At 36.7% G+C, this 23,355-nt stretch overlaps 1 protein-coding gene and 1 long non-coding RNA gene across 2 annotated transcripts in view; one reads left to right on the top strand and one right to left on the bottom strand.

The window, feature by feature from the left end:
* wdr95 (WD40 repeat domain 95) overlaps positions 1–23,355 on the bottom strand; it is a 31,252-nt gene that overhangs the window by 5,654 nt on the left and 2,243 nt on the right. The window contains exons 3-21 of the mRNA XM_088921211.1: positions 17,351–17,404; positions 16,088–16,171; positions 15,075–15,140; positions 13,660–13,890; positions 13,498–13,580; positions 12,065–12,157; positions 11,446–11,491; positions 11,301–11,347; positions 10,602–10,719; positions 10,388–10,457; positions 8,166–8,397; positions 7,310–7,415; positions 5,574–5,725; positions 4,475–4,577; positions 3,767–3,873; positions 3,603–3,682; positions 3,227–3,281; positions 3,038–3,083; positions 430–489 (exon numbers count right to left, since the gene is read on the bottom strand). Of these exons, the coding sequence (XP_088777337.1) occupies positions 430–489; positions 3,038–3,083; positions 3,227–3,281; positions 3,603–3,682; positions 3,767–3,873; positions 4,475–4,577; positions 5,574–5,725; positions 7,310–7,415; positions 8,166–8,397; positions 10,388–10,457; positions 10,602–10,719; positions 11,301–11,347; positions 11,446–11,491; positions 12,065–12,157; positions 13,498–13,580; positions 13,660–13,890; positions 15,075–15,140; positions 16,088–16,171; positions 17,351–17,404 (1,833 nt within the window). The remainder of the gene's footprint in view (positions 1–429; positions 490–3,037; positions 3,084–3,226; positions 3,282–3,602; positions 3,683–3,766; positions 3,874–4,474; positions 4,578–5,573; positions 5,726–7,309; positions 7,416–8,165; positions 8,398–10,387; positions 10,458–10,601; positions 10,720–11,300; positions 11,348–11,445; positions 11,492–12,064; positions 12,158–13,497; positions 13,581–13,659; positions 13,891–15,074; positions 15,141–16,087; positions 16,172–17,350; positions 17,405–23,355) is intronic.
* Positions 13,839–22,876, top strand: LOC148830627 (uncharacterized). The gene is made up of 5 exons (XR_016091332.1): positions 13,839–13,931; positions 19,533–19,799; positions 21,107–21,209; positions 21,735–21,789; positions 22,562–22,876. It is a non-coding gene; the product is annotated as an uncharacterized LOC148830627 (long non-coding RNA).

Genomic DNA, 23,355 nt, shown 5'->3' with positions numbered 1-23,355 from the left:
GAATTAAGTAAGCAGAAATGCAGTTCAAAGAAGCTAATAAATAGACATATTATGTACTATCAGGCTTTTTGTTAGAGAAAATCCATTAATCTATCATTTTAGTGGTACCAATAAGTTTGCTTACTGTTTTCATAACACTATATTTGCAATGGTTTTAACAAGACGTCTGGCCTACAAATGCCTATTGGAACCCCTATTCACGGTAATCAAACTGTTGTTCGGAGCCTTCTTAGGATGAGAGGGTGTGGGAGATAACACATTCAGACAAGTATCTGTTGTATATTTGTTTATGAACTGCTCTGTATAGCAGTTCATGATGGAACACATATCCAAACCAAACACATTACTGCAAATGCGTTAGGGAGCATCTGCTTATTTTGCATCTTCCAGCCCCCCTCTCCTCGGAAACAGCACAGTCACAGTATTCACCAGATCATCCTGCCAGTACGGCTGGGGGTTTTGGATGTGATGAACATCATCATTGGAGTCCTGTTAAAAACAACAACATCAAAAATCCTTGAAGTACCTTAAACCAATGGTTACTAGAGAGATTTCCTGGTGCTTTCATTCCATTCATGATAATGAAGCTGAAACTCAGCAGTAATTGCCATCACTAGGGATGATCATTCATGTTGGTAAACTATGACAAACAACTAACCACGGTCCTGTCTCCTAGATCTCACATCATAACGTGAATCCCTAGAGTACGACTGTTTAATTGCAGTCTCTCTTCACCTGGGATATAACTTAAAAGGGTTTTCTACTTTTTTAATGAGCTTAGAATCACCAGTTATTTTTCTATTATTATATACAGTTCCTGTCCAATTTGGAATAACCAATTGTGTATTTATGACTTGGCTCCCAGAGACCTGCATGCACACAAGAATAAAAAGGACAGCCTGGCTCCTTCAGCCCACCCATTCATCAAGCCATTCCTCTTTTCCACAAACTACAAACTCCACAGCAACCTGCAGGAGGACAGTTGACATTTGGAGAAGAGGCGTAACCTCCCCTGACATCACCGCCCCTTTAGCCTGTAGCCTGGGAGGTCACAGAGGCCACTGTTTTTCTGGGAGCCAAGAAAGCCATGATCAGTTAATTCCAGCCTTATTCCTCATGTTTTGAATGAAGTGCTTCAGTACTTGGAATCGTTACTTTTTCATAAACACATATTCAAATCATAAGTAGGGTCTACTGTGACAATTTAAAACTAACCATATGGGAACCGAAATCTCTTGTGGGAATAAAACCAAAGACTGGATGACCCTCAACAATTAGTCTGTTTGGCCCCCAACTATTAGGCTGTGTGGCCCTCAATGATTTGACTGGATCGCCCTCAACAATTAGATTGTGTGGCCCTCAACAATTAGGCTGTGTGGCTCTCCAATCTTGTCTTGGGACTTGTGAGAATCTGAGGCCAATCTGCATCCTCCAGGCTATATTCTCTCAGTTGTGGAACTGAAAATGATTCAGAGGGAGGCTTTCTTAAATCAATTTCCGAAGACAACTGATTTAGTGAAATACATCTCCTTAGTCCTTAGTCTGAGAGGAGGGTCAGCAATAAGGAAAAGTGGATTTGAAAGGCTGCACCTCACATACATGCTGGAAAGAGACTAAGGAGATGTTTAATGGCACTCCCAATATGAACAAGAATGTGGCTTTTTAAAAATCTTTACAAAAAATCCTGAACATAAAACCTCAAACAGACTAAGCTCTGTAAGTGACACTATTTAGAGGACTAAGACAATAATGAAATCCTTCCCAGAGCTCTTTAATGTCACACAGAACATAAGGAAATGATGAGATGGAGATAAGAGATTTGGTAACCAGGGTAACTACCAAGAAAACTGACTTCAGAGCTTCTTTGTGAGGGTGGACGGAATGCCAAGTCAATTTAAAGGCTTTTTTTTCATTTATTTTACTCTCCAGTTTTCCTGTCTAATCTTTTCATACTATTCTAATATACAGTATGTGGTTTTTCCTTATCTCTTTGATTTCACAACCATGTACTGAAGGGAGATTACTTCATTTCCTGTTCAGAAGCAAAAAGCTATCAGGGAAAGAACACAGATAAGATGTATTCATCAGAAGAAACTATTTAAACAGCAAAAATTATTAATAACCTCATGATGAATAGTGTAAATAGAAGTATTATCCTCAGGCAAGCTATCTCTCTTCTGTACTTCAGGGTTACCTTACAAAAATGTCCTTAAATTGAAATAAATGTCAGATATAAACTACTTTTTCTGTCTTAGGGTAATAAAAGGGTTTAACAATTATATATTTACTTTGAATTTACCTGTTGTTTTTTTAATATTTTTGAAATCCTTGTTTCTGAATCCCAAAAAGAAAATGTTGGTTAAATCCTTTTTCTTATATTGCTCAAAAAGAAGTAATACTAATCAGACATTTGATGTGTAGCAGGTTTATTACTGTAAAATGTTGGCCATTCTGTTTCTGGAGTAAATGTTGAAGTGAAACTGAACAAACTCTCACAAGTGTGCCTTACCGGGGATATTGTGTTGAAGTTTTAAAAAAATACCACAGATGCTGAATATTGAATAATGCATTTCAGTTGCATCTGGTTGTACAACACTTTACTACAATTTACTAGATCACACAATTGTGTTAAGTGAACTGAAAGTACAAAACTCCCCCTAGGTGAGACACTGTTCCATCACAGGTTAACCTCCTAGCAATGCTGGTATCTACTTTATATACTGTATATATTGCACTGGGGTGGACTGGATCAATAGAAATAGAGTATGGATAAAAAATATAACAACAATGTTCACTTTAAGGTTAATTCTTAACTAGGTATGAGAGTTTAAATGGACTGTTTTTCACCCAGTATTTTTTACCCAGCAAAGTTTTCAACCCCTCAAAGAATCACACAAATCAAGGTGAATGTTACATGGAGCACTGCATTAACTAATTTCCCCTACCAATTCCACCTAAAATATACATTAAAAAAAAATAAATTTTTGTTTATGCCCTTTTCTTATTTTCCCTTTTTTTTCCTCTCGGTTACACTTACAAAGTACATGTCAATTCTTCGATCCCAGCCCACAGCCATGACATAGCTGCAAAAAAGTAAAAGAACAAATTAAATATATTTCAATGTATCTATTTCAGTTGAAACCTCATTTAATCAACACACACATTGTTTTCACAGTGTCAAAGACACAGTCGAAAAAGGATGAAGAAATCTGAATATGTAACTCACTTGCTTCTGTTCACTTTAACATAAGTGCAATCACAGACTTCATCGCTCTTGCCCTCTGGGAAAAATAAACACAGAAGAAAAAAATTACTGAGTGGAAGGCTGAAAGGCTTTTATGTCCTGGAAAGTGGTTGCAATGAGTCTTAAAGGGGATCTTAAGAAACTAATAAATAGAACTGTCGTGATGATCTAAAGCAAGTCTCTGTAGACACCTACAAGCCATCTAAATGTTATTTTTGTAACAAATACTGCAATGCACTCTAAATATTTAATCTGTAATATTTTATACATATAGTTTAATCCTTAATGGTCTCTAGAAGATCACATTTTAATGTCTTTGACATTAACTTAAAATAAAATACCAAATACTGTGTCATACCTTTTTTTAAAATCTTTAAACAGTGACCATTATTGAAGTTCCAGATCTTTAGACATCCATCTCTTCCTCCAGTTACAAGCCTTTGAGATAATTAAGCATGATGTCATTACATGCTTAATTTGCATACCAGATACAAATCATTTCTCCAGGTCCTGCAAACTAACCTTCTGCCACTGATGTCAAAGGTCATGCATGTGATAGCAGAGTGGCCATGGGCATCACCAAATTCAAAGACTTGGCCTCCTGTATCAAAGTCCCAGACTTTGACAACCTACAAGGGATACATCAATCAGTTTCAAACCAGGAGAAACTCAGTGAAGCTGCTACCAGAAAAAGGGATTCTGATATAAAATTTGACACTGGAGACTTTATTAGGATAAAAATAATATCATTATAATTATTCTAAAAAATAAGGCCAAGAAATGTATAAACTGGAATGGCAATAATAGAAAACATACTGTAACTCAGTCACAATATAGTTTGTTTTATCTTACTCTACCCTTCCTCCACCACATCACACTACTCCCAAAAGCACGTTGATCTCTTCAAAAATGCCAATAAACACCAAATGAAAAACAGAACAATAAAAAACAGGAAAATATTTATGAAAAATAAGCAGAGAAATTCTAAACATAAACAGCAAAAAAGGGGTGAGAAGGGAGTTTTCCATTTGTTATTTTGAGGAAACTGCTTGGTTGAGGTAGAGTACAGTGTGTTGGTCTATTATTGCTTTAACCTGGAAAAGTCCGTAGGGTATTTTGTATTTTTTATTCATGTTTTAAATACCAGAGGTTAGTTTGGCATAACAGAATTAGACTCGTACTACATGCGCATTTGCTGATAAGTGGTTTGACTCAATTGTTTCCACTCACAGATCCTTCAGTACAGCTGACCACCTGTCTAAACTCTTTACTGTAACCACAGCAAAGGACAGGCTCTTTATGGGATACTGTCAGATGGTCCTGAGGCTGGGATCTATAAATGAAAAAAAAAAAGTAAGATATGGATCTGTGAGATCCTTACATTTATCCAACCATTTTCTAACCATTTCACGGAGGAGCTGGAGCCTATCTCAGCAAACAATGGGTGCAAGGCAGGATACACCCTGGACAGGATGCCAGTCCATCACAGGGCACACAGAGACACAAACATACACACATCAATTCTTTGAATTAACCCTAGTTAACCTATCAGTGTGTCTTTGGACTGTGTGAGGAAACCCAAGCAACCCACGCAAACAAAGGGAGAACATAAAAACTCCACACAGATACCACCCCAGGTCAAGAGTTGAAACCAGGGCCCCAGAGCTCCAAGGCAGCAATGCTAACCACTGCTCCACTGTGCTCACTCCACCCCCTGCAACAATAATCAAATCTTGAATTTAATCTGAATTTATTTTGATCTTAGTGGTTTCAGGTGCTTTCCAATAAAGGTAATACAATTCATTAACTTTCATATTTAGTGTTTCTCTAAACAAAAAAAAATACCTTTCTAATACCGGAGAGAACAGAGACTTTACTTCTCTCTGCACTGCCCTGGCCCCTCCTAAATCCAGAACACTCACAATTCCTGTCAGTATTCCCACTGAATTTCAAACTTGACAACATTTTAGCCAGTGCTACATCATTCTACTCCAAGTAGAATATGACCTCTTTAGAGATATACATCTTAGTCGAATCACTTTATGGGGTGATCTAATAGCATAAACTATATTATATTTGTATAATATTTGTATAGAATTATATCACAAAATAACATAAATAAGAAGGATGGATTTGGTCTGTGAACTCCTTGAAGCTGCTGATTTTCGACTGTGGTTCATGCTATACCTACTATAATGTCATTCCAAAAACAATGACAGCTGCATTTTTCATCGTTACTCATGGTATGTTGTAGTATGTTGGCTGCAGTACAACAGTTAATTGAATACGCTGAAGAAAACAGGACTCAAAAGGAAAGACAAGAACTCACTTTGTCCTCAAAGGGAGAAAAGCAATGGAGTCAGTGGCCACATAGAGAGCTTTCACAGTGGGGCAGAAAAGACAAGCTGAAACCTCTCCTTGGATTCTGCTGGCCTTCGGGTTAGCTGTAAACAGGCAGGACTGGTCCCGAATGTCCCATATCTGAAATCATTATCGTTAAATATCAACAAATTCGTCTATGGTGCCAGAAAATACACTGTTAAATTAATTCATGACCTAACATTAATTAGGCATTTTGACCATTCAAAAGTTAATAGAGTTACAACAGACTAAACATATATGTTCTAGGAAGGACAAAGAGAGAGAGTCACTGAACGAAACCCTAATGTATTTTAACCTCTCATGACTACATATGAGTAATAAATTCTATTTGTTGCTAAATATATTAAAAACTTATCAAGCTTCTTAATGTTTTAGTAAATTCTGCATTCTGCATTGAACCAAGTATTGAAGAGATTGTGCCTTTTCATAAATAAATAGTGGGGGACAGATTTATAATTCTTGGGAGTTCAGAACAAGTGGACTGCTCACATTGTTTGCTCACATTACCTTGGGGTATATGTAAAATCAAACAATGGGATGTACCATTAACTTTGCTGAGTATCAGCTTTGATTAGTATCAGTGATGGTACAGTAATAATAATAACAATTTCTGTATTTAGTCTGATGCAGCCTTGCTTTGTTTTGACTAAATTATAGGATTCTCCATCTTCACTGCAATAACACCATAGTTTACAAATAAACTGACATCGATCAAAATTTAATGTGAATGGGCTCCTGGAGCACAGGCTGAGCCATGTGGTCTAAATTTCTCTTTTCTGAGTCCGAGCTATGTCATTTTCCAAAACTGAGTAAGAACCAAAGGGGAACCTCACTTGGCTAAGTCTGCCTAGGGTGGGTGCGTTTTCCTGCCTGACAACAGCAACACCTGTGGCTTCTCAGATGCCCTTGAACTTTTGCAATGTTGTCCTGAGGACATCAGGTATGAAGGCAGGGCCAGCCCTTGGCTTAGGCAAATGAGGTGACTGCCTAGGGCTCAGCAGCCACCAGGGGGCACCCTCAATGTGCAACACAACATACTGTATATTTTCACTTTCAGTCAAATATTCCCTCCAGTGGCTTTCTGTTGTTGCTAGGCTGTTCAAGTTTATTGGTTATAAATGATAATATTAGTAATATTAGTAATAATAACTGTAATAATTCATTTGTTTTTTATTTGGTTGTGAGTCTGTCAAATCCATGTAATTAACAAACGGCAGACAAACCACATTTTCAGGTTAGACATTTAGACTGCTTGAGGTGTTTTACTAGAAGTTAACAGATTCATGATTCACATTAGTACTGTCAATGTTAAAGTACATGTTATCTTTTTTAAGTGTGTGCTTCTTGTTCTTTGTAAGTTATTTTTAATGTGTTCTTCAAAGGTGATTAATAAAAGTATTCTAAATAGTATTACAAAATTGGGGTGGGAGTTGGTAATAGTAGTGTATGCACTAATTGTGATCTGGAAGAGGAGTGGCCTCTTTCCAGAAAGTTAGGGCGAACCCTGGAATAAGGAATCATGAGACAGGTAAGCTGGTAATGATTCGGTGGAGGGAAGGATGCAAAACAACAAATGCTGGGAAAAGGGTGATCGTTACCTACAGTATATTTATAATTAACTTCAGTAATTGATTAATACCCAATAAAATTAACTGATAATCTTGAAATATATGGAAGACTAACCTTGATGGTATTGTCAGAGGAGACGGAAAAAATCCTGTTTTCCTCTGTAGAGATATATAGATAAAAAATGGGTGCACAGTGACCTTTCAGGATGCCAGTGGGTTTCCTGAAATGAAAATTACAGTTGAATAAATCAGGTGAACAAAAATGTTAAGCTCTATTGTTATGTGGTCTTTGAAAGAAATTAAAGCATAACTAGACTAGAAAACAATGGTCTGGTGACTCTGCACTGCGAAATCGGGAGCCTATGGGCACATGTGCGAAAGAAGAAGAACGTCATCACATGCCATCCATTGCTAACACACAAAACAAAAAAGGATTGAAGTTAACAAGAGGTGAAGAATGGCACAGTAAAAGGTTTTGACAACCAGGAAGAAGATTCTGAATATAAGGATATTATAATGACATTATACAAAGACCATGTTCAGTTTTAAACTGATCTGACAACAATCAAGTTAATCAAGTTAAGATCAGCTTGAATCATTGTTTTCAAGAATATGATTCAACTTCTACTTAGTGTAAAAAAGTAAAGCATTTAAAGTTCTGTTGAACTCCTGTTTAGATCGATTGAGTCTGATATGTTGAACCCAACTTTCCAGCCTTGAGTAACTCCACTTCTCCATTAAATTCTCTATCGGGACTTTCCTGTTGTTGAGCTATTAAATAATACTATGAGTTTTCAAAAAATTCATTTCACTACAGTACATATATTTTCTAGGCACCATGGTTTAATTAATCACTGTGATTCCTAATTGTACTTCATAAAATCAAGATTTCACTTTGCAATTGTCTTCATGGGATGGGGGCTGGATCTGGCTTTTCTGCATTAGCTTGTCATTATTGATGAAGTCCTTACCCGGGTACATAAGGATTCCACATTCTAATAATCCTGTCCATCCCTCCAGTGACTATTAAGTTGTGCTTTTTGCAGAAATCAAAGGTTTTCACCCCTTTGTAGATGGAGAACACTGTCTGATCGCAGTTGGCTCGTTGCTGAGGAAGTCCTGAGTAAGCCTGAGACCTTTTGCCCTTCCCTTCTTCAATTTCTCTCATCTGCTGCTCGACATTAGTCGTTGGAAAAGTGCAACCTTTTAAAAAAAAAGTCCTTTTGTTTAATTTTGTGCTCAGAAAAACAAAGAGTTAAAAGTGTGTTACATCACACTAAACATATGTCATAGAAGATTCTCCTGTGATTTGGAAAGAGCAAATCTCTCATAAACAATGACAAAATGGAAAACGTAGACCGACAACACAACTATAACTGCAAACTCATCCAAATTTATTCTCCTCAAGAAGTCTGTTGCTTGCAGTTGGAAGTTTTTAACATTAAAAGCACACATCTGTTAAAGGCTTGTGTGATTTGGGTGTACATACACACAGAGCATCACACCCTCATTCTGGTCTCGTTTTCTTTGTTTTAGTTCTGCTATGCCAGGGTTAACTTTGATCACGCAGAATTTCATCCTGGCAGAATGTGACAGTGAAGCACAGCAGGCTCAGAATTCAAAGTCTAAACTCAGCGTGCTCTTCCACCACAGCTGAGGACTGATTCATCCCTGATTTTCCCTGTGGCTTTAGGCATGTTGTTAATGTCTGATTAATGGGAATTGCGCTACATTAAAAGTTATGACTGACATCTCATCTTGCATTAAATAGGCAAGGTAAATTGCAGTTTTTACAGAGAATTTTACACATCTCATGCTTGAACACTCCCATGTGAAAAGGCAATGGCTTCATGCTCTCTTCTGAAACATTACAAGAAAACTACAAGCGGCACTCTGGTCCCAGCTGAGGGCCCTTGGGTTATATGAAATACTTTCATTAAAAATCAATCCAGCATATCTGATAACTTATTTCAATTATATCTCTTTAACATACTGTATAGCAATGTAAAACCAGTGATTCCTGTTCTCCTCAGTGTATCATTGGTGGCATTCTAACCACAACTATGAGCCTTGTTGAACTTAATTTTAGAATTAAGGTATTCTAATGAGGGCAGGGTGGTACCATGGTTGTTAGCTTTAGGGTCCTGCAACTGGGGTACCTTCCGTGTATAGTTTGCATGTTTTTCCTGTGTTCATTTTGGCCTTTGCCAAGTACTAGAGAGTCTCTTAACTATCCCAGTGTGGATAGGTGCTCTGCAAAGGCCTTGCATCTTGTTTAGCCTGTATTCCTGCCTTGTGCTCCATGTTTCCGGATTGTGTCCTGGGTTGCCATGACACTTTCCAGGACCACGCAGCTGTCTGGTAATGGATGAATGGTATTCAGATGAGGGTCCAGGTAAGGAACATCTGTATTCCAGAGTTCTTTGGCACACAGATTATGTTCTGACAAGGAGCCCTGTTATCTACTTCGAATGGATAATGGAAATGTAAAGATGACCAAATGAACAGGCCGGTTCATATTTGAGGGTGTTTACTGAATCTAATTAAACAAAAATTGAAAGGTTTTTTTGAAAGAAATAATCCTATATTTTTTTAGTAGTCAATTTATGTCTTAATATTTCACAATACGTCCTAATATTTCACAATACACAAACAATACACAATTATATTGTAGAGGAACACCTGACTGCTGAGCTTCCTTGGAGACATCGGATAATTACATGCATGCTATGTACATAAATAATTACTGGATTTAATTCCACAAACTGTGCAGACAAGAAAACACACTGTCCATCCATCCATCTTTAATAAACACTTAGTCATATTTAGGGTCATGGTGACCAGAACCTAACCCAGCAGACAATGGGTGCAAAGAGGTCTAAATCCATTATGTTTTCTTTAAAGGCATTCGTTTTGGTATCATGGTTCACAGTACTTGTTTTCAATTCCATTGTACACCTGGTGTGCAAATACTCTGTGGGGAAAGTGCTTGTTTTGCACAGCTGTTGCCTGGAAATCCTAGTGCTGGTGATAGAGTACTTGGCAGCACTGGGTCTACCTCATTAATGAATGACAACAGAGGTTCAGTATTCATGGAGCTTGGACTGGACTTGACAAACCAGTCAATTATTCAATTATTATTCCAGAGAGGGGTAACTTTTTAGGTGGAAGCATGCAGGTCAGGTAGACTCACCTATGACTAAAGCAGAAGATTCATGGTTTGAAGTTGAGATGACCGCTCGTATGCCTTCATAATATTTGAGCTGAAATAGGTTGAAGAAAGATGTTCATTTTTAAGTTTTCGGGAGTTTGAAAACAGAAAAAAAAGCTTTAGGTCCACTTTAACAAAGCTCTACCTTTTCTTAAATGACTAAAAGCTAAAGAAGGGAAATTAAAATCGAAAATACCTGGGTTACCCAGTCTTCATGAACCTTCCATCTAATGTATGTTATGTGTGGTGAAAGAACAGCGTTGTCAATTCCTATGTTAGGCACATTTTCAACTTTTGGCAACTTCTTCCATCGTCTAAAAAAGGAATTAACATAAATACAATAATTTTTCCATTTACATAAAACTCTTCAGGTTGGCTGGCAGACACTGTGCATAAATTGTGTATAAATATATAACATTTATATTTTAACTTCCAATAACTAATTTTTAGTTATGGCAACACTATCTTATTTATCTGTCTGTTGTTTATATAATGTATCTGTCTACCTTATTTATCTAATCCCAATTTTTTCTAATGTTTTTGTATTCATGCATTCATTATTTCCAACATTCGGAACATTAATTATTTGTTGTAAAAAGTGTGTAGGCTGTATGTTTCAACCTGCACAACTGTTCAAAGCTTCTCTAACTCACCCTGTAATCTAAATCTTTGCTGGGCTTTCCTACTGTTTTAGAGAAATCAGCTAAACAAGTAACGGCTTTAAAGAAATTGTAATTGCAAATTCAAAACAGCATGATAAAACTAATTTCAATTTCAACTAATTTCAAGATGATGAATCACAGAATTAACTTCTGAGCTAAACTTCCTTCTAATTTAACGATAAAACATTCCTTTTGTAATTCATTTTTTTTATTTTTTGAAGTAACATAATTACCTTAATGTCTCTCCAACTGATGTCATTACAATTATATTCACACAGCCCTGTAAGATTGAAATGTTTCATGTTTTATCAGCAATTTATAAAAAAAACTGTAACTAAAAATGCATGTATTAATGTGATTTCAAGTTTTATCAGATACCTGGGAATCTCCATAAAGAATAAGACACTCATCCTGGCCTGTGGAACTGCAAAGAATAAAAAAACAACATTGAGATTAATTGCATGCACATATTTTTTCCAATCAGAAATCATACAAAAAACACCTGCTTGACAATGATAACCACTTTGAAAGATTTTTTTTATTTGTTTGTATTTAAAGAAATCTAATCCTTAGAGAAATGCATCATCCATGATTATTGAAATCAATCAGAACACAAATATGAAAAACTCTATATCTGCTACAGCAATGGGAACATGTTCCCAAAGCACACAGTACCATTCAATTGTTATACAAAAACAATAAAGAGCAGAACATACATTATTCCTTGTGCTATTTTTCTTTGCTGCATTCCTCTTGAGAGTGGCAGCTATATAACTTGATTAAATTATTCAATTAAACATTGCCTATAAAAAAGACAGACAAGCACAATTTAGACCAAACATCGGCTATGCCACTATGCATTTGGTGATATGTATTTAGATTCAGTGTTGCTCTTACTATCTAATCAAAAACTACAGTTGTGCAAAGCTCTGAAAACCAACATAAAAAGAACAGTACTAGCAGTGGAATGAACAGAAAGAATGGAAATGAATCTCACCAGTAGTCTAGTCTTAAAGGTACCGTTTCCAGTGCACTGACTTGACAATAAGCTGCCAAAGAAGAGAGTTCATAGAGCTGGATCTCCCTGTCTCTGAAACAAGCAAAAAAATGTGCATTTATCATCATTCTCTAACTCCACCCGTATGCAATTTTATATATAGCACCCCCAAATCATACGTTGTTCACAATTTCCAAAAATCATAATTTCCTTATGGGCCACTCTTCTGTGTCTTGCCAAACCAGCTTGAGTAAATAAAGCAAAATATGTTTTTGTTTTCATCACTGACCACTGCGCCAGAGTGCCTGTGTGGCTGACTTGGTGGAGCAGTGATTAGCACTGGTGCTTCATAGAACTGGAGCTCTGAGTTCAGTTCCAGGGGTGCTCTCTGCATGTTCATACAGCTGCGAGAGTGTATGCTCTCCCTGTGTCTTTGTGGGTTTCCTCCCACACTCCAAAGAAGTACTGGTAGGTTAATTGGCTACTGGGAAAAATTGGCCCTGGTGTGAGTACTAGAGTGTCTGTGCTTGTCTCTATCTACCCTGCAACTGAGTGGTGTACCCACTTTGCACTTGTTGAAAATGTCAGAAAGTGGTTAAATGAATGTATCCTCATTTCAGGAGATTTCAATTATTACTGCAACATGGGTTCTCAGTATGTGTGGCCAGCAGGATTACCACTATGTGGCCTGATCCTAAATGTTTTTCCTAAAACTGACCAATGCTGGGCCTGCTCAGTCCTGGAATCAGAAACCTTCAAGGAAAACCAAACTGTTGCTGTAAGAGGTATGGATGGATCTGTCACCATGCACCAGAATCTGCAAAAACCAGCACCCATTATGGTGTCCAGTCACAGTTCTTTTGTTAAATGGTGGTCCCAACTCCTTCCTCATTAAGAGATCCCACAGCAATTATTTTAAAAGTAGAACTGATAAATCTATTATCCTGGCTGGGCTTAAACAAATTGGATTTCCTAAATCCCCCCCTTAATTCAATTGAAGTAATTTCTCATTTCTCTATCTGGTCTGTTTTTTGGGCCACTGATGCATAATGACAACAGTATGTCAACCAGATGGGTGGTGCACTTCAGGGAAGGAGGGTGGATCACTTTCTGTATGTGTTTTGATATTCTGCGACACTAAAATCGTTCTAAAAATACAAAGGATTACTATAATTATTACAAGATGTTTGTATGACAAAGTCAAAACCAGTTTGGGATGTTCTGGTTGCAAGAATAAAGACCATATTACTGGTCTACCAACACTTCACAAACTTGTATTTCAAATTGGTACTGCCCATTTTATAGCAAGGGCACAGTTGTTTCAGGGAAACACATGGTACCCTATTATAAATATAACAATGGCTGCTGGTCCTGCAAAAGAGTTATAATTTAACTAATACTTATGATAATGATGATAAGAAAAGCAATAGTACCCAGTTCCAAGAATCAGCTTGTTGTACTGTGGCATAGTGACAAAGTCTGTGACCCATTTTGGTTTTCTGTTTACTGGTCTTTCCTAATTGAAAGAGAGAAAAAATCAGAACAGACACACAAAGACGGTTTAGTTTGCAAAAAATCCGGTATCGAGCACATACAAACACCATCTTGCTCTTCTTCAGCTTCAGCTCAGGAGTCCAGTAATTGATGGCACCGTTCTCTCTGACAGTGACCACTGTGCTGTCTGGTGTGGAGAGGACCTTCAGGATGGGCTCCCCATGGCCGATGTCTCTGATAGTGGCTGGAAGTGCAAAGGACACCTGCTTCTTCCGAGTGACAGACTCCTCTTTCTCTGTGTACTCCAGATGCATGTAAGTGCAGAAATCATCCTGCAAGAGGATAATGCTCTTTGGATCTCAGGGCCTCACTTGTAAGTGTACATTTTCCTCATTTGCAGTTGCTACTTGGAAGCCATTTAAAAACCATTTGAAAACCAATTCTATTTATTTCACTGAGCATAAAACTCTTACTCTTTGTGGCTAGTCATCAGGCTTCTAGCTGGGTTTCTGTGTGATGATGATGATGATGATGGGGTGACACGAGAATGTTGTTAATTTAAACTCAAATCTTCACACTGCTCTTTTCAAGAAGCTTCCTGGGATTTTTAATGGCTACAGAAACTCAGGACCTTGGGTTTACATTCCATCCAAAGAACAGCGCCGTTTTTTACAGTATAGTATCCCCATCACTAAACTGGAGTATTAGGACCCACACAAACCACAGGGTGAGCACCCCCTACTGGTCCAACTAACACCTCTTCTAGCAGCAGCCTTAGATTTCCCAGGAGTCTCCCATCCCAGTACTGACCAGGGTCACACCTGCTCAGCTTCATTAGGTTGCCAGCTGTGAGTTGCTGGGTGATATACAATAGCTGCTGGCCCTTGTTCTTGCCCTGGTCTTGCTCTAGCAACATTAGTCTAGCAAAAGCGACTCGGACAAAGTCTAAATCAAACAACTAGTGCAGCAGCAGAATTGTAAAGCCCTAAGCCGTAGAAAAAAAATATCTTTGCTTCAGCAGCAGCCATGAAAAAGATGCACTGCCAGCAGTCATTCACAGTATGGGATGAAGAAAATGCTTGTCATCCTTTAACTGTAACAGGAACAGCTTTTTCATGTTCTGTGTGATATGCCCTTAAAGAAAACTAATCCAAAATACAGTACAGAGTGAAAAGCAAAACTCAGACACAGAGCTCCATGCACTTTACTTTCTGCCAATTTGTTTATGAAAAATGTTTAAACATTTTGATTGGTTTAAACTGGTTTAAATTGTTTTTACTTCCTAATCTTCAGCATGGATTACCCACTACTTTTCCTCCTTACTAATTTTCTATATCTAACTATTCTATATCTAATTCTATTATTATCTAATACACTGTATATGTCTATTCATAAATGGAGGTCTAAAAAAGCAGCAAAGCAAGAATGTGCTAATGAAACACAATATGAGCTTCAATGAGATTGTAATGCTGTCAATATTTTAAGGAAGTCTGCTAAGACAAAAAATGGTTCTCACCCATTCAATTTTCCCATTCGCTGTGTAATCAATCTTCATGAACAGCTCTTGGATTTGTTCATTGCTCTGAAAATTGCACAGCACAAAGAATATTATGCAGTTACATTTTCTTACAAAGCATCACACAACCCACCTGTTAAAATTCATTAAAATGTATCATACTTACTATTTATTGTGTGATTATGGCTATTAATTCCTTTTATACCTGCACGTATTATAAAACTTTAGCAAGTTTTATAATATCACTTCATCAATTCAGTGCATTGCCCAGAAACTGGGCATCTATGAAGCAAACAAATACATTTATGGTAGCATGATTTTAAAATGTACAAATGTATCTCTTTCTGTATCCTCAAGTATTTTAGACAAAAAACAAACAAAAACTTATCCGTGTTTACAGATTCATGACTTAAAACCGATACATTATTTACGCAATTGTTCCCATAGAATCATAGGCATATTTTTGTCTAGTCTCTGTGCAGTTATTACCTCCCATTCATATTTCTTGTTTTCCACTTTCTTTGACATACTGTTCTTGGCTGTCTTGAAGATTAATTTCACCATATAATCCAATTAAAAGTCGCAAGTTCTCCTGTGCACTCAAGCTGTTCAAAAGCTTGATTTCCAACTAGTTACTCAGGAGTATACAAGTACCTATTATCGTCAGGCTCGGAGGTCATTAGGAGCACCGCACAAACCAAATAGATCTCCCTTACTTTCCCAACATACATAAAACAATTCAGCAGTCCTTTCACAACTGTGTGAATGACGTTACAGAAATTGCCTGGGACACATCTGTGAATGGCAATTCTGGCCTAATCTCTGTCAGACCTGTTTGAATCCCGACATAAGAAGGCTTGATTAATACTTCATTATCAGGCCCTTGCGCAGTAAGCTGTTAAAATGTCAAATTTAAGTGTGACTTTATAGTTTGGCCGGTCAGAAAAATAACATTTCCCATGCCCTGAATTTCAGTTTCTTGCATTATTGTCCCCTCCGTTTCCAACACGTACAATGTCACGGAGTCCCAAGCACTTCTTAACAATTCTCCTGAAATTGACCACATCCAACGATCTCCTGCCATTCTTTTCAAAGTCCTGGAACACGGAGATAAAGCAAGTAAGCAGGTTATTCATTAAACCATTACAGTGCATCGTTTCACCAATAACGTAGTGAAACTGCTGCTCAAAAAGTTTAAAGCAGTGAATTTGGTAGTGTACAAAGACGTTGGAGTATTGCTTCAGATGTTCCCGTGTAGTGTCTGTTTTCAACTGGAAAAACACATTTTTGAGATTGCCTAATTTTATTTATAAGTGTTATGCTCCACAAATGTATCTGCATCTATCTGTTGTGAGAAAATGTTTTATTCTTGGTGAGGGTAACTGCAATCCGAGCCTATCTCAATGGACAATACTGAGACAAGACAAAGCATCCTCAATTGGACACCAGTCAATTTCAAGACACCAAAACACAGGCATGATTAAGAAACACTAATCTACTAATCCCAAAGACAGCATTTGGAGAAACATATTAAAACTGTACCCAGAAACACAATAAGACATTGGTTTACAGTGGCCTCAATTATCTGTAATAAATTCCTTATATGTCATTTATACAAAACTAAACCTACCATTGTCTTGCTTTTTCATTTCTTCATTGGCTAGTAAGTAAAATGTGTTATTTTAATTACAGTGCAAATTAAAATATTTTTAATACTTTGCTGATATTTAATTTCTTTCACTTACAGAAGTGCTCAATTTGAACGTTCAATATTTGAAAAATGTGTATGTGAAATCTTTTGTATTTCAAAAAATAGGACATAATTGGAAGGAAGTGAATACTTTTGTAAAGCACTTAGTCATTTTCATTATACTAGGGCGTATCTTGTTCAGAATTAATTTGCCCATTAAAATGTATTCTGTCCAAGAGCTGCATGAGTAAGGGAGAGGAACCATCGAAGAAATAAAAAACACTTTTTTGCACAAAGATTTAATAAGATGGAGAAAATGTTAAATGCAGTACATTTCTCTGGATACACTGAATTAACTTTTCAAAAAAAGCCTATAATTTTCCCTGACCACCATTTTTTCAAGCATGACTTTATTACTTAAATTAAATTTCCTCAGTGCAGTCCAGATTCTCTCTAAGTAACACAGGATTATGTAATATCTTCATGAGAAAACAAGACAAGCCCTATCATTTTCATATTTGCCCAACATCGATTTCTGTCAGTTTCACATACTATAAATATCGTATTTGTCCCTTTAAAATCTCACCTCAAAAGCCACTTTGAGCTTCTTCAGATTTTCAAGTGACACCCTCTGTTCAACCTGTTTAAAACAGAAATACGTCATGCAGACTGTCCTGAAAAACCACAAATGTGTGTACAAAAAGGACTGTGTGTGAAAGTGGATCATGTTCTGCCTGTTTGAAACCTTTAATGGAAACAAAACTACAGACGTTTTCAATCCGATTTAACACACTCAAACCAACTCAAAAACAAGCAGAAACTGAGCAACAGAGAACTCTAAATATTCATGAGAATTCCCCATTCGTCTCATGAATATTTTACTTCTAATACATTTCTGAAATTTCTGAAACCCTGTAAAATCAGGGTTGTGTTTGGAACTAAGAAAATGAAATCTGCCTACACATTTAGAAAAACTCTATTTGAGAAAATCTGTTTTTTTGGAAGAATGAAGGTGCTTCTTCTACATTCCTAGAATAAAAAATGGAACTGAACATACTTTTTTAAAACAAAAGTGAGCTATGAAGGCAGAAAACCCACCAAAACCAACAACTAAATAGATGTATAAAGATTGTACTTTGTATTACAGATTGTCTGATCATCCTTCCCTGATGATCAATGTTCTTTATCAGGCAGACAAGATCTAAGAACCAGACACAATCTTCAATGTTTTATGCTTTAGTGCCACTTAAGATTTTAAGGCATAATTATTTAAAAACTACAATATAATTAAACATGCAGCTCTAGGGAGACAGCATGAATCTGAAAATAGTAGGACCAACTTGAGACTCTAGATGTAAGTTGTTTTTTTAAAAAAGCGTGACCTCAAAAAGCAAAAAATCCACTGCTGGCTAGAATCAATGAGTTTATCTTCTTATAGATAAATTTGAAAAAATTCAAAGACTATCCAGTTAAAATGAGAATTCTTCATTCTGAATTGTCACAGAGCAATGAGAGAACTTGCTGAATCTTCATTTCAGAAATGTATTTTATTTACAAAGGGAAGCACTAAAATGTATATATGAAGAAGATTTCATTTTCTCATCAATTCACACACAGATCATGCATGCTTAACTTACCAACCAGTTAATAACACCTGATTGCTAAACGACGTTTGAATGATTAATTAAAGATTGTTAGTGTTTATCAAAACATGCTACAGTATTCTATTTTAAACCCTTTGTTCTGTCTGTTTCTCTTCTGGATGGGCATAATTAACCATTTAAAGTCAACCCTTGGAAAGACACTTAAAACACTGTGCTAACATTTTTGTCTAGATAAAGTGCACTTTTTTTTCTCTGTGTTTCAGGGAAAAGCTTCTAATGTGATTAATGACATCCCTAGATTTTACACAGTTCCCTAGCAACAACATAACTTCGCCTGAAGGCAGTTCTTTGGTTTTTCATTAATAAATAACAGGCAATAAACTCCTAATCTTAAAGGATGTGAAGAGATAAGGTGAGCTGGATTTATAGAGCCAAATGTTAATTATTTAATAACCTCAAGCCTTAAAAATAATTTAAAAGCATTACAAAATTAAATTGTATTCATATCCCTTTAATATAGTTCATTAAATCAGAAATAATTGTAAACGGAAACTATATGTATATATCAATAATATAACTGTAAAATAATTAAATAAATTTCAAATGTAAGAAGGTCCTTTAAATATGTTGACGATAAAAGCAAACATCAAATCCTTAAATTTTCTTTTTGTTGTGTAAAGGTTTCACAGGGGCTTAGATAGTTTATAGAAGCTTCTGGAGCTCACTATGATTGTTACTGGGTATTAAAAAGGTTCTAGTGTTCAGAGGCGGAACACCAAACCTAAACGCAATACCACTTCATCATTGGAAGCAGTCGGAGAAAAACAAGGGTGTAAAAGATCATTGACCTTGATGAGTATATTGACCTATGAGTATAACAACAGTTCTCTAGGAATAACAACACTCACGAATTAAGTGTACTGAAAGGATTATGGAGTGTTTTAGTCAAAATCTGTCTTAACCTGTTTGGCTGAGGGGAGACATCCTGGACATAAGATAATGAGGCTGGGACCCCCATGCAGAGTGAGGAGTGAACAAGGGGCAGCTTGTCACCGTCGACATCCCCTCCTCCAGAGGGCGCTCTATTCCTCTCTAGATAGTCCTTTTAATTATTACTTCCTGGTGTGTCTAGTTAAGTCTCTTATTTAAGTTTTCTTTCCACAGCCTTCGGGGCTCAGCTTTCAAGAATGGTTGTCTCATGGCCTGCCTACCACCAGGCTTCACAGGGAAGTCTGAGGGCATAGGCCAGTAATAGTCACCCTAACCTTCTGAGCCTGGGGCCTGGGATGAAGCCCCGTATTCCTGGTTCTTGTTTTTCGTGTCTCTGATCCTGTTTTGTCTCCGGATGGATTTCCTGATAATGGGACATATGGACTGTTTCCTGATTCTCCTGTGGACCTTTACTTCTGCACGGACGTCCCTGCTATCACTGTGAGCACCAATAAACCTTGTGTGTCTCCCCTCAACTCCGTTCCCTATTCCTTTCCGGATTTGCCACCTCACATAGGATCTTAAAATACTCTTTCCACGGGAGCCTCACCAGGCAACTGTTACACAACTGCAAAGATAGAGAAGGGGTGGAGGTGGGGTACAAAAAGATGTACAGTGTACGAGGGGGAGAAGGGGATAACGTACAGTTATTTAAGTTTCAGGAGAGGAAATGATGTCAGGAATGATTGCAAATTACTGATAGCTAGGTCTGACTGAACTTCGCTGTTGTCATCCCTCCCAGACATTCATTATGAACTCCATTTAATAAAAGCCATCCACTGTTTTGTCTCTCATGTCCATCATCAAGGAATTCAAGGCTAATGAGAAGGCTAATATCTAACCAGGGATAATACACAAGAACCCAATATTCAGTCAGAAAAGTGTTTATACAGTTTTTGCTGCAGAGAATTTGAAATTATGGAAGAAATTATTTTTTTTTTAGTAATGAACTTGGTGTCTTGCCTTCATAATAATAAGTAGGACAATTCACATAAACAAAATGGTTTTGACACACAATTTAAAGACAAACTAATATAATAATGGCTGTAGAAAGATAAATTTTGTAAAATACAAATGTGTATCCAAACTATGGATAAATGTGTAAGCAAAGCACATAACAAAAAGTTCACCGAAATAATCATTCCAAAGATGAATGAAGACGAGCAAAGAAAATAACATTGTGATGAAAAACTAAAATAACTCTTGTGTGTTAATATTATCTACTTTTTGTATCACTGAACCAAAATCAAAACATAAGCACCTTTCATACTGAAATACCAGCTAGAAAACGTCTTTGAATACAGCAATGATGAAGAAACCATCAACTATTTACTCTTCTTTTCTATTTTTGAAAAACAAAAATGCATTTGCTACTTCGTTTCTGGATTAGCATGATCAGCTCAAGCACAGTGCTTGAGCTCAATTAACCTCATTAATTATTCACTCCAGAAGACAATGCACCTGTTGTCTCAGGCAAAAAATTAAAGGATTCTGCTGAATGAAACTGGTGATATGAAAATGGTTTCAATTCCACTTTGCTGTCATCAGTTGGCATTCAGGTAACCATTCCTATGTGACGTATGTGCCATTCAGAGAGTTAGTAACACATTAATGAATTTGCAATATTCTTTTTCAGCTAACAGTTTGAAATTATCCTAATATGGTTGAGCTTTGGAGAAGTAATGCTATTCAAGCCAAGCACATTGTTCTTTTTGTCTTATTTAACAATGTTGTTGTTTCTTCCTTAGGTCCCTAGAGTGGAACTCACAGTTAATTTCTCTGATTCTCATTGCAATGAATGAACAATGCAACCTAATGATTTCTGAGGGACATCCCATCACACCTGACTTGGTAGGTTGTGTGTCTGCATTGAGTAACTCAGCTCTAATTGAAATCAGAGCTAGCCATGCATGGGACACAGTCCATAGCCAGCCATGGCTAACCATACATGTCACACATAGGATATGTGATAGGAGCTCCTTTATCGAGATGTATAAAACATTTCAGGAGGAAAAAGGAACATATACACTGGATATCAGATACATATCTTTTTAAGCAGCACATTATTTAGGCAGCCATGTGAACATACCACATACCATAAAGTCTATAATGTGTCTTTTGTAGCACAGGAATAGATGTGAATAAATGTGATCCCATGCTCTCATTATTAACTCATGCTTTTCTAAAATGCTGACCTCTCAATTGAAACAGCTTTTGCTTTAATATCTGCTGCAGCAGGAAGACCAAAATCTCTTTCAAGGTACAAGCAAATCTATTGGTAATCCATGGAAATAGCATGTCATAAAGGGTTGTAAAAAGTGTCTTTTTATCCTCTGTCTGTTTTGAACTACAACTTGCTTTTCTGTTGCTGTGAAGCGAGCAAGATAGACAGAGAGGAGCTGGAAGTCCCATGACAATCTGCTTTTTTCAGGTCAGTATAGTGATAGATCTGCTCATTGGCTTGATAAGTTATAAAACGCAAAAAGCGCCATGAACATCTGCTGCCCATTGTGACTCTCTGGTGGTGAGTGAGGGAAATTAAGGTTTATGTTTAATATCAGATGATGCTAGTGACACCTTGCGGCATCTCTTTTGTGCTTCTGACCACAAGAAAACATTCTCATTTTTTTTGTGAATAGCCTTCTCCATGTACGTGTGATGTAAATGTGTCATTAGCCATTTACTTCTGTAGGTCTGCTCTCTTTTCCAGCTTAAAATAAAATCAATTGTGGTAATTCAGAAAATACTAATAGTATTCATATCACAAGATAGAAAAACTGATCATTTGAATAATAATCCTACTGTACTGTGAAAACATGCATCGTTTTTCTGTTTAAACAATATGTTGCTTTCTGTTAGTCTTGAAAATAGGCTTTTTTGCTAAACATTTTTGGTATAGGAAAGTGGTCTTTCCTACAGAATTAACCCAACCAAAGTAGTATACATTTTATATGTTTTGTAAAATTGTATATAGTTACAGCTGAACACAATGAGAATAGACCAGAATTTTTAATGGATAAGTGGGATACATTGCATTCTGTGTGCTCTCTTCATTAATAACCCACCTTGATTATATACGCCGGCAGATCAGCACAGAAGCCAACAAAAGCATCTCTATGTTTAACTGTTCCCAAGAAACAAACTAACACTGAAGAACCCTCTTCACTTTGCTCTTGACATCTATGCTTTCATTATCAAAACAGACACCTTCAAGATAGAAGGCACTGGAAAGGTCCCAGGAAATATATGGACGCAGGAGGAGATTGAAAAACTAAGTTATCTTCAACAGCCTGTTGTAATCCTCCAGATTGTGACACTTGCAATGTCTTTGTACACCTTAAGATGCTGCAGGAGTGCTCTTTTCAGAGAAGTTTATTTCTTCAAAAGCCGTTAACTCCAATTCGATTTTGACTACGAGGTGTACTTAAGATGGAGAGCTAAGCAGTTGACCCTATGTTATTGCCCTATGTTATTGTTTTTCTTTTTTAGCTTTTGTCCATAAACCCACAAATCCCACAATTTATACCATATCCATAGACTGGAGAGATCACATGCTAGTAAGTTCTAATTCATTCTTTGGATAATATTTTATGTTTTCTGGAATAAAGGTATGTGTGAAGCATTGATCATGATATTAATCTCTTTTAATGTGACTATTTGAATGTGCTTTGTGTTTATTTCACCTTTGATAATTAAATTCTACATGTTACTCCATAATATGGTAGGAATTTCAGTGACAGTAACTGTAACCTGAATTTTTTTTTTATAAATACTTTTACGTGTGTATTTGTGTAACATCTGCGATCTATGCTGACAGATAATACATGATTTGATTAATGGTTCAAACTACAAAAAAGCCCATTTCTGTCCTCTCTGCTCTTTATTCATCTATGTGTATCTCGTCTTAGAGGGTATCCTTAATGCCTTGGGTTCAGCCTTCTAAAACATTGGAAATTCAACAAAACATCACCACCATAGCACCAGCAGTCCCTTAAAA

Source organism: Atractosteus spatula, chromosome 7, assembly GCF_055471065.1.
Source record: "Atractosteus spatula isolate fAtrSpa1 chromosome 7, fAtrSpa1.hap1, whole genome shotgun sequence".
Classification (NCBI taxonomy): domain Eukaryota; kingdom Metazoa; phylum Chordata; class Actinopteri; order Semionotiformes; family Lepisosteidae; genus Atractosteus; species Atractosteus spatula.
Note: the sequence above shows the minus strand (reverse complement) of the source record. Positions and strands in the feature narration are given on the sequence as shown.